The sequence below is a fragment of the Grammomys surdaster genome, unplaced genomic scaffold (assembly GCF_004785775.1).
Source record: "Grammomys surdaster isolate TR1022 unplaced genomic scaffold, NIH_TR_1.0 136, whole genome shotgun sequence".
Lineage (NCBI taxonomy): Eukaryota > Metazoa > Chordata > Mammalia > Rodentia > Muridae > Grammomys > Grammomys surdaster.
Window position 1 is genome coordinate 13,917,219 of NW_021604594.1, and position 12,114 is coordinate 13,929,332.

The 12,114-nt window shown below is 44.0% G+C and overlaps 1 protein-coding gene across 1 annotated transcript in view; it reads right to left on the minus strand.

The window, feature by feature from the left end:
- Positions 1–5,336: 5,336 nt before the first annotated feature.
- The window catches only part of Erich2 (glutamate rich 2), a 33,250-nt gene continuing 26,472 nt past the window's right edge, over positions 5,337–12,114 (minus strand). The window contains exons 10-12 of the mRNA XM_028763038.1: positions 9,442–9,513; positions 6,410–6,481; positions 5,337–5,458 (exon numbers count right to left, since the gene is read on the minus strand). Coding sequence (XP_028618871.1) covers positions 5,337–5,458; positions 6,410–6,481; positions 9,442–9,513 — 266 coding nt within the window. The remainder of the gene's footprint in view (positions 5,459–6,409; positions 6,482–9,441; positions 9,514–12,114) is intronic.

Consider the following 12,114-nt stretch of genomic DNA (forward strand, 5'->3'; position numbering starts at 1 on the left):
AGACAGGATCTTTCTATATTTGAACTCTCCATGTAAACCAGGCTGATCTTAAACTCAGATCTCCTCCTGCCTCTGCCTCCCGAGTTCTAGGATTAAAGGCTAAGAGACCAAGTTTTGGTAGTTGTTTCCCTTCTTCATCCATTGTGGGTCCTGTCGATTGAACTCAGGTGTTCAGTCTTGGGGCAAGTATCTTTACCTCTTGAGCAATGGCTCAGACCTAAAAGTTAACCTGTAAACCCCACCCGCCAGTTGTAGTTGTAAATTCTACCTGCCCAAGGATCAGGTAACTTCCTGGGATGCTGGGAGTTATAGTTCCTGGACAATAATAAAGCTACATGGGAAAATACGATGGTCCTATGGGTTTGTCCTTAAAAACACAGTTTCTGACCAACACCATGTCTCAGGGTCACTCGGCTGGGAATTCCAGGGAGTGGTCCTGACCAAAGCCCATCTTGGTCAGAATTTAATTAAATCTTGCTCCAAAGTTGGCTCAAAATGGTGGATCTGGTTTTTCTCTGGATTAAGCCACTATGTAAATATAGAGTATAAAGGTGGAACCTTTTTTCAATAAATGCACAAGCTATTCTGATTCACCCTCAGACCCCGTCTGTATCCTTCTCTCAGTAATTTCAAACCTAGTTGGGACCTGAACCCCGCTGAAGCTGAACTCATCTTGAACACATCCTGGCTCAACAGTGGGGCTCAACAGGCACCTCCATCCCTGCCCTGGGTACCTGATCCCAGCCCATTAGCTCACTAAATTTGCTGGCTAAGCTTGTTAGCCTACCCTCTTTTCAGTGGAGCTGCTGATCATCCAGGGACGGATCTGGGCTCCTCCTCTTAGTGACGTAAAGGTTGTGTGACTCACAGAGACATAATTCCTGGAGACGACAACATTCTGATGGGGAATTCAGACTCACATGGGAGGAGAAGGGAGCCTCTATGATGAACCGACACTATGCAGTTCCTCCTCTCCTCCTCTCCGAGTTCATCTAGTCACGTGACTTTAAGTGTCATTCCTATTTATGAGTACTCATCTCTTCCCCCAACATTACAGGACCATGTGTCTCGTGGAGCTTTTCCACTTAGATCTTTTAATAACAAGTGCTCTAAGTATCTCAAATTAAACTCTCAATTCTTCCCCCAAATGTATTATGACCTTTTCCACCTCAGTAAATGAGAGACATCTCCGTCTTTCTAGCTGGTGTAAGCAAACATCTTGGAGTTATCCCTGTCCCTGTCCTTTCATTTGTGGTAAATCATTGGACTAACTTTCAAACTTCATCCACATCTCAGGTTCTGCCCCTATGCCCTCAGTCTCCTCCCTCCCCATGGCCTGTGACACTGGAATCCACAACGGATGTCCTCTATGTGACGCTCTCTGAGGTCCGCGTCCACAGTTAGGCCCAGGTCTAACCTGCCACCTTAGACTCAAAGCACTTCTAGCGTCCCAGGCTTAGTGAAGCCCAGGTCTTTGCAGTGCTCCTGTTGTGATGTATCCACCAGAGAAGACCACTCAGACATGGGTTCAAGCCAACAGAAGGTCTTATTAGCTGCCCAGGGACTGCACTGGGTGTTAGGGACCAAAGTGCAGTCCCAAGCCTTTCTCAGCAGGTGGGCTTTTAAGCACAAAAACCACATCCTGGGTTGACATAGCTCAGCTAACGAGAACAGTTAGCCAGAAGTAGAACTACACAAAAGTGAAAATGCAAGTAGTACATTTAGGGACTTTTCGAGAACTATGGACTTTGATGGATTAGGTTTTCATTTTCATTTTTGGCAGGTGGTGTTGCCTGCAGGCTAGGTTCCTATGTGTGGATGGTAAGGCAGTTATGGAGGTAGTCCTGTTAAGGTCTGGGGCCCTGTTACATTATCACTGCTTAGGCCCCCAGGATCCTGGACTTCAATATGGAAATGGTGTTTCATGCTGCTCTTTTTGCCGTTTTCCTGACAATTCTAGGCATTCTGTCATCTCTGGAGCTTTGCAATTATTACCTGATTTCAGAGTCCATCCTGTTATGCACAAAGTTTGTTCCTTCACTGTATTTAATATTAACGAGGGTTTCTACTCTGCCTTGAATCATTTACTTCTCAGATGAAAGACACAAAACTTTCATATTTATAATAAGCCTTAAAAGCACTAGAGCTGGACAGATATCAATCCTCTATGCTATTTTGTCTCCTTCCTTATCAATAACCCAGAGATATAATTTGCCATGTTCCTTCTGGGTCATTCCTACTCCAAATGGCCAGCCCTCATGGCCATGCTTTCATGATTTACTTACCCCATGGCATCTTCTTCTCTTTCTACCATCTCTCCTCTCCCTCATAGTCCTGGAGTTGAAACCCTACCTACCTCTCTTTTGCCCAGCATCAAGCCATAGGCATTTTTATTGACCATTCAAGGATAACAGAGAGACAGACAGACAGACAGACAGGCAGGCAGGCAGGCACACACACACACACACACACAGACACACACACACACACTAAGTCACACATACAGAATCAGAAAAATAACATCAATTGATGCTTAAATATAAAGCCTTTCCAGTGTAGGATCAAAAATACATTTATCTTTCTTTCTTTTTATTTATTGAGATTATATATAAACACAAACACAGACACACACGCATACATATGCACATGGCAAGGACTTGCCTAGAGAGGGATTCCTGATGGAAGGGGTGTCTGAGAGTGGCAAAAACAAATGACTTGAAGTCAAATTGTGGATCCAAGCTGGTGGTTTATGTTATGTTGAGACAGTTTTCCAGATTGCTCTGCTCTGTGCTCCCTCTCTCCTCCCTCTCTTTCCCTCACCCCCCCCCGCCGTGTGTGCGTGCGTGTGTGTGTGTGTGTGTGTGTGTGTGTGTGTGTGTGTGTGTTTGTTCTGCTCTGCTCTAGACATCTTTCTCTTGATATTCTGAAAACTTTATGGTTGACACATCCAGCTTTCTGCTTGAGACAGCTCTCTCTGCTAGTAAAAACTCTAAAAGCTCTCTGGATAGCTCATGGGTTTTCTGAGCAAAGTCAGAAAAATTGCTATTGAGAAGGCTAGGCTGGGGCTGGAGAGATGGCTCAGCGGTTAAGAGCACTGACTGCTCTTCCAGAAGTCCTGGGTTCAATTCCCAGCAACCACATGGTGGCTCACAACCATCTGTAGTGGATGGAATCCGATGCCCTCTTCTGGTGTGTCTGAAGAGAGTAACAGTGTACTCATATAAATAAAATAACTAAAAACAAAGAGAGAGCGAGAAGGCTAGGCTGACTCCATGACAGGCTGTAAACCAGCAGTTCAGGGCTGGGCAAGTCCAGGCCAGCAGCAGCTCCAGACTTCCTCCTCAACAGTTTCCAACCCCCAAGCCCAGTAATGGAATGTCCCTAGAGATAAAGTATGATAAAGGTCACCTACCCTGGAGTCCCCTAACGTGCTTTAAATCAGACCTGTGAGCTCACTTGGTTGTCTCTGTCTTGGCAATGGGACAACCTCAGCATGCTGGACTTCTGCATTTACATAGTATTTGAATCCGGGGTTTCATAGACCTTTACACTATAAAAAAATTCTTAGATTGTTTGACTGAGTCACAAATCCTGTTAGAGAAATTCTAAAACTAATTTTCTGATTTTCTGATCAAAATCCGAAAGCCAGAAAAAATTCTAAAAACATTGTTTGCTCTCCAGACAGCCTTCTCTGGATACCTGCTAGAAAATATTCCAAAAATGCTGTGCCGGCTTCTAAGTAATTCTTGGGAGGTCAGAATTCCAAATTTTTTTTTTTTTACAAGATCTGTGTTCTCTCTATATTGATTTTCTGACTAAAATCAAAAATCCTGATAGAAAAAATTCTTGAAGAGCTGATTTCACTCTCCAGAAGTTTTCAGATAGCTCAGCTCTGCCTAGAGAAAACTTCCAAAGAAGAACTGCTATCCCTTTCTGCTAGCTCATCTCATGCAGACCAAAAGCCCAGGTTTGTATCTACCTGTATCAATTTAGTTATTTATTCCAGACTCCCCTTTGATTATTCTGTGAATCAGCATCCAGGGACCCAGCCCTTTGATTCTTAGGAGACAGCAAGCATTTTTTCTTTCTTTTTTTTATTGCAAAAGAATTCAGAAATCTACCTGTTTCTGTTAAACATGGCAATAAACAAGCTGGGTGGGACCCCACCCTACGATTACCATTCCAACCTTGCCAAGAGCTCAATTTACTCCGTCCAGGGCTGACCTTGAACTCAGGAATCTGCCTGCGTTTGTATCTGCCTGTCTCTGTATCTTTCTGACAAGCTGACCCGTGGTGCAGCTGCCTCTGTCCTTTAGATGTGTGATGCTCTTTATACAATTCATAGTGCATCCTTATATTTTTGCCTAGTTGAGAAATTATATATTTTTGAACTCATGTTCTTAGAGTTCTTTTCCACATCCTTAAGTGCTGTCCTAAAGGTCCCAGTTTTTACCATTTTGCCGAGACATTAGCTACACCTTTGCCTCCAGGACTCACGTCGTCTCTGATTCTCATGGACTCATTAACATTAACAGGGAGGACTTTCCTTGGAGGAATGTGAAAATATGTACATTATTATACAAACAAACCTCAGGTAGTCATCGACCCTTGTGGAGGCCATACCTGCTGGCCCTGTCCTAGGGCAGTAATCGGAACCATGTCATTCTGTCCCTACCAAGCCACCAAGTCAGCGCTCGTACGCATGCACATGCGCACGCACGCACACGCACATGCATGTGCATACACAGACACACACACCTTTATTTTCCAGCTACTTCCCAGTTGCTAGAGATATAATCATGAAAGACATCGAAGTCTTGTTTGATGAACATGGAAGTTATACTCTCTGCCAGGGAGCAGAAGCTGTGTATTGCAGATACTGACACATGCTACAGGAACAGTGATTTCCGTTTTTTCAAGGTTTGATGTGGTGGTCATTGGAAGGGATTGAAAGCACAGCTGTTGAGCCATGATATCACAGAGACAAATCCAGACAGTGCAATTAGGGGATGCCTGCTGGAGAAAACTATATACCCTCACCACCCCGGTTTGCTCATCTGTAAAGTGGGGATAGTAACATAAATACTACGTAGGGTTGTAAGGTTATATAATGCTCTACCTACTCTCTCTGTGTTCCTGGCACATTCTATCTCTTCCATGCTTCCCTCTCTAAGTGGCCAGCCTCGGGCATCGGCAAGAAGCTCAAACTAAGAATGCAGAACATTCAGACTCTGCACCTAAGAAGCCACAGTCACACTAAGCGGCAGCTCTCTACTTTATATTTGGATTTGCATGGTATACACTCTTGAAAATAACTCTCACGGTGGCAGCGCCCGCTAGGACCCGTCCTCACACTCGTCCGAGCTGTCCTCGCTGCCATCCTCACTGCTGTCCACCTCGCTCTCGCTGCTCAAGTCCTCATCACTGTCCTCTTCCTCCTCCTCGTCCTGAGCTTTCTCTGCCACAGAGAGGAGAGAGATGCTAACCATGTCCCCCAGGGTCCCTCTCTTCCAGAACTCTTAGATCTCGACTCCCTCTACCACCAAATGTGCATTTTGAGACCAGTGAAAACTGAGCTAAACTTGATGTGGAATTAAAATAGCATGAGGAAGTCAGCGTAGTCATGTTGACTAGCAGGTAGATGTTTGTGCGTTCAGAACTGTCTTAAAGCACAGGCCTATAAAAATAACTCTTACTAGTGGCAATGAAACCCTTAAGAAGCCCACCATGATGGTACATGTATAATCCCAGAACTCAAGAAGCTGAGGCAGAAGGATCATGATTTCAGGGCTAGCCTTGATACTCTGCCTCAACAACAAATTAACCAAACTTTGTAAAAAGGAAAGGAAATTCTGAAATGGAATAGGGGGAATTGGCTTAGGGCGATTTAGAGGGTTCTGGTCTCACTGGAAATTGTGACACATACTACTGTAAGACATGGGCATGGTGATACAGTCTGCGTTTCCATGTTCAAGGGAGCTGGCTTGTGTGGGCAGTTCCATCCCATGGAGACAATGGAGCAGTCACCTTTCCCATCATGGGAGACAAGCTGATTTTTACTTCATCATTTCAAACATGCATTTAGACCAGTAGTTCTTAACCTGTGGGTCTTGACCCACCTTTGGGAATCAAAACTTTCACAGAGATCACCTAAGCCCATCACAATATACAGATATTTATGTTATGATTCATAATAGTAGCAAAATTCGTCATAAAATAGCATCAAAATAATTTTATGTTTGGGGGTCACCACAACATAAAGAACTGTATTAAAGGGTCGAAACGTCAGGAAGTTTGCGAACCACTGAGTTAACATTCCCTGAAGATATAGTTTCATAATCTCTCATAACATTTTTTAAACACTATTTACAGTTCTATGTGAAAAAAGAATTTCAAAATTTGAAATTACCCTTCAGCAATATCTCTTCAATAAGTGAGAAAAATTCCTTGGCCACAGGATTTTCTGGTTCATAGATTAGGACTGAAAATGGACAACAGAATCCACGTTATTGATATCCAGCGTTTCAGCAAACAGCCCCTTACAGTGAGACTGCCTGAAGCTGTCAACCAGAGCAGGCGAAAGCACAAAGCAAGAACGTCCACAACTGTGTCACATGTACATCTGAGAACAAGGAAAGCTCTCCACTTCCTTTTGGAGTTTCACAGGTGGAATGCTGCTCTCCATATTTCCTACCTCCTGGTCATGGAACACAGCCTGTTCAGTGCAGCGTCCTCCCCAGGCCAGCGAAGGAAGCTCTCTGAGAAGCAAATTCTCTGACTGCTTCCATCTCCTCCCCACTCCCTGCCCTGCCCCGACTTTTTAAAGTAAACTACTCTTTTGCTGACTCTTGCTGTAACTGTGTTACTTCTGTTGGGCTACTCTCTGGAGGGCTTGTTGATCTGCTCCCAATATCCTGGAGGCCACAGCTCCAGTTCAGAGTCACCCTATTGTTCCAAAATGCTTTTTTTCCACCGGCCTTGAGGAATATTCCTCATGCTTTTGTCACTGGCATGCAGTATCTTGGTGGCCCCCAGGGGGCACCGAAACACCAAGTGTGCTATTCGTGTGTGTGTGTGTGTGTGTGTGTGTGTGTTTGTGTGTGTATATGTGTGTGTTCATGGGTGTGTCTGTGTATGTTCTGTGTGTGTTTGTCTGTGTGTGTGTCTGAATATGTCCATGTGTGTCTATGTGTCTCTATGTGTGTGTGTCCGTGTGTGTATCTGTGTGTCTGTGTGTGTTCTGTGTGTGTTTCTGTGTGTGTATGTGTGTCTGCATGTGTGTCCATATGTGTTGTGTCTGTGTGTTTGTGTGTGTCTGTGTGTGTGTGTGTGTGTGGTAATTGTGGATGGTTCAAGGGTCCATTGACGTAGAGGAAATGATCCTGTGGCTTTCCCATGCCAGTGACGCTGTCTGAATCACTAAACTCACTAGCGCTCACATCTGTCTGAGCTGGAGTACACGCCTGCTCAAAAGCTCCTTTCAAGAACCTTAGGTGTACTCTGAACCAATATTCTTATAAAACTCTACTTCTTCCCGTATTTTAAGTTAGACTAACATATGCTTATCATCAGTCTGGACACTTCTGTGAGGCAAAGATGCTTTGTAGAGCTTGTTCCTCACACACCTGTTTCTTAACATGTCTTTGGGAAGCCAGGTCAAATGCAGCTGAGGAGGTACAGTGTGGTACAGTGTACACGGAGGAGGAACCACAGGAGTTCCTGAACCGCTCACAGACCCGGATCATGGTTTTCCAGGTTTATCTGATGATGGGCCCTTTTTGGTGGAACATGCTAACAATTCTTAGGAATTCATGGGCTCAAATATGAGATCAGCTATTCCTGTGCTTCAAAAGGTAAGAAAAGGGAAGGTGGACAGAGCAGTTGGGAATACAGTAAATGCCAGCCGAGAAAGGGAACTTCCAAATCATCAAACACTGTAAAGTCAGAAAGTGGAATCTCTGAAATTCACTCCCTGGAGAGTTTTGGCAGCAGACTAGACACAAGGAAGGAGGTACAAAACTCCTAAAACAGGTCAACAGAAAATGCTCAAAACAAAGCATAGAACTAAACTGTAAAAATTTACTTATTTTTATTTTATGTGCACTGGTGTCTGGTCTGCATGTGTGTCTGTGTGAAGGTGTCTGATCACCTGGAGCTGGAGTCACAAACTATTGTGAGCTGTTCTGTGGGTGCTGGGAATTGACCCTAGGTCCTCTGGAAGAACAGCCAGTGCTTTTAACTGGTGAACAATCTCTCCAGCCCCCAGATCTAAAATTTAAAACTCAGGGATGAGTGAAAGGTACATGTTAGGCACCATCATCACCACCATCACCACCATCACCATCATCACCACCATCACCATCATCACCACCATCACCATCATCATTTTGTCTGTTAACTGGAGACCCAGGAAAAGGAGAGTGACCAGCCAGGGCAGAAGCAGTATGTGAAAAGGTAAGAAATTTTTGAACTTGATGAAACTATCAAGTACAGATTTAAGAAAGTCAACAAAGCACTCGTTGCTTAAACAACTAAGAAAACCACAACAATTCTGAGTAATTCTAACCACCAAACACCAGCTAGAAAGATAAGGTAGACCCCATGTCCCCTTCGATCAGAAGCTTCCAGTGTTTTCTACCTACCACAGGGCAAACGGTCCTTCAGCTGGGGAAAGGTCTGTGATGCCCACTCAGCCTGAGCCCATGCCGTGTCTCTGGCTTGCATGCTAGCACCCGTCTCTTGCCCAGTTTGATCTACACTGGTTTGTGGAGCTGCCTCAGGCCCCTCCCCTCTCGGCACACCCGTGGTTCATCCTGCCCTGTGCCTTCTTCCTCTGGATACCCACAGTCTGACTTCCTACATTTCGGTTCTGTGCTCAAGCTCTGAATGAAGCCTTCCGGACCATCCTATGGAAACTGTTTGGCCTTCGAGGACCTGCTCCTCCTCTTCCTTACTTTGGCTCGCTCCATGGCGCCTATCAGACATGACACACTAGTTACTTATTACTCTATTGTTTGTCCAACACTAGACCTGACTGTGGGATTGGTTTCCGTAGACTCCTGATTTTCCAGGGTCTCCCGCAGTGCCTTCCACACAAGCAGGGCTGAACATTTGTGGAATAAACACGTGTTCAGTTAGTATAGACTCCCAGGCCACCTGAGTCTCCTCTGAAGCTAGCAGCATAAAGCGATTTATGCCTCCTATGTCATGGAGACTGTTTTCCAGGACAGCAATCAGTCTGCTACATCAATCGTACACATACAGAGGTGCTCTAGATACAGTGAGCTAGTTCATGGATGAGCGGAACTCATTCATTCTAAAGGATCTCAGAGACACTGGCGGAGAGGTCACTAGACTGGGATAGTCAAGCCATCTTCACATTATGGATCTGTTCTAGAAGCAGAGGAATAGCTGCACAAGGTAAGAGTGGTTCGTACTTACTCATCTGACATAACTTTTTTGCCAGCTGGTAGTCTCGTCCCATTTCTGCTCTCAGGAACTGGAAAGAAAATTCTTCAGATAAGTGGGTTCAAGACAAGATTTAAACAAACTCCCGAAAAAATACTGATTAATGACTAGTTATTTTATTTTTGTTTTATTTTGTCTTGTTTTGAGGCAGGGCTTTTCTGTGTAGCCCTGGCTGTCCTAAAACCAGCTCTGTAGATCAGGCTGGCCTCAAACTCACGGAGATCTGCCTGCCTCTGCCTCCTGAGTGATGGATCATACGCGTGCGCCACCTTACCTGGCAGCTATTCTGTTTTGAACATTTACACATTTCTCTATGAGTGAGTCTGTAGTCAGTTAACCAACCACAGTTATGTATTTTTATATTTATTCACGTCTGTGTGTGTGTGTGTGTGTATGTATGTGTGTGTATATATGTATGTATGAATGTGTGTGCAGGTACCTGCAGAGGTCAGAAGAGGGTGTCAGATCCCCTGGAGCTTGAGTTACAGGCAGTTATGAGCTATACGGTGTGGGTGTTGGGAAGCAAACTCTAGTCCTCTGGAAGAGCAGGAAAAGCTTTAACCACTGAGCCATCTCTCTAGCCCACGTCAGTATCTGAAGATGCATGATGGAGCTTGGTCTGAGAGCCCAGTCATGTTGCCTGGCCACAAGGTCTGTGTGTTTCCCTGCAGCCTGGGGCTGAGGAGGCTGATTTAATCAGCATAGCCCTGGTCTCATTGTTTATATATTTCTTTGGTGCCGGATCAGTTTTCCTCTAGCAATGTAGACCATAATGACATGACAGTTACTAGTTTAAAACACACTGTGGGTGCTGGAGAGATGACTCAAATAATGAAGAACACACATTGCTCTTGAGAAGATCCAGGTTTTGTTCCTAACCCCCAAATGGTGGTCCATCCTTTTCTGACCTGAGGACATACGAATGTGTGTGGTTCACATGAATACATTACAGCACTCTCAAACAATAAACACATCTTTAAAATAAAAAACAGGCAGAAGAACTAAAGCTACGTCTGCAACTCAGTATGGACTGGTTCTGCTGATGTATCATCATTCTGCTTGGACATCTTCCTGCTTTTGCTGGTTAAGAAGTAGTACATGCTCACAGTATAGGAATTTATAAGCTAAATAAATAATCCTGTCCCTAACCAAAAATACTTCTAATTCTATCATCTAGAGATGTAAATTTTTGAAACATTTTATATATATATCCTTGTATTTTATTTTATGTGCATGAGTTTTGCCTACATTATATATGTGTATATGTATCATGTATATATTTTATATACACACATCTGTGTGTGTGTGTGTGTGTGTGTACCATGTGCATGCCTGGTGTCCACAGAGGTCAGAAGAGGGCATCATCCTAGCACTGGGGTTACGGATGGATTTGAGCAGCCCTGTGGGTATAGGAAACTAAACCCAGGTCCTCTGCAAGAACAGCCAATGCTTTTAGCCAATTAGCCAACAACTCCTTTCAGGTACTTTTAAAACAAATGAGCACATATACACATATATAACAGTTATGTGCATATGTATTAAGATCATTCAGAAACTTTAAAAAAAAATTTGTGATCACTCTCTGGTACTAAATAGTCCACTTGCTGGGAGTTGGGAGCAGAGGTTGACGGGGCCTTGTGTGGACTGAGCATGCGTTCTACCATGCCGCCCACATCCCTAGACCTGAGCAGTCTCTCTTCAAAGTCTTCTTTACCTAGGGTATAATTTTACTAGAACAATATTGTATTGTTAGCTTGTTACATTGCTTCTAATAAAACAAAACACCCTCCTACCTGATGGTAGTCCTTGCTTCCGTGAGGCAGCTTTTGAACCGTATACAAGCACAGAGGTCTATCTACAAGAGCAAAGGCCCCTGCAGAACGAGGACTCACCTCTCTCTCACTCCCAGACTTGGGAAAAAGAACCATTTACCAATTTAAGAAGTAGTTCTTTAACACTTTTCTCAGTTTCTACCCTAAGGTTTTTAAACATTCCCCCGCCCCGGGGCTGGTGATATGGCTACTCAGTTGGTAAAGGAACCTGTTGCCAAGCGTGACGGCCTGAGTTCAATCCCCAGGACCCACATGTGTGCTGTGAAACACACATGCCCACATTCCACTAAGCAACTAAAATAAAAATGTAACAATGTTTTTAATGTAAGTAGAGCGCTCTAAGAAATGTCTCTGTTGGTTGTTAATTTCATTCAAGTCCTTCGTTCCTTACATATTAACAAACGCCATCACTGCTTTAAAAAAAAATCTCCATTCTTGTCCAAGGTTTAGATTTTAATTTAATTTTACATTTATTTTATGCATGTGTGAGTGCCTGCATGTATGTATGAATATCATGTGTACATCAGATGTCCACAGAGGCCAGAACTGGGTATCAGAGACCCCGGAAGTTCCAGGCAGTTGTGAATTTTCAGGTAGGTGGATACATGCAGGAACCAAACTCAGGTCTTTAGCAAAAGTAGTAAGCGCTTTCAACTGCACAGCCATCCCTCCGGCCCCAGTGTTTTTGTTTTCATTCCTCTTTGTAGCTATACTTTATTTTAAAACTTTCATTCTTTCTTCCTTCCTCCCTCCCTCTCCTTCCTTCCTTCCTTCCTTCCTTCCTTCCTTCCTTCCTTCTCTCTCTCTCTCTCTC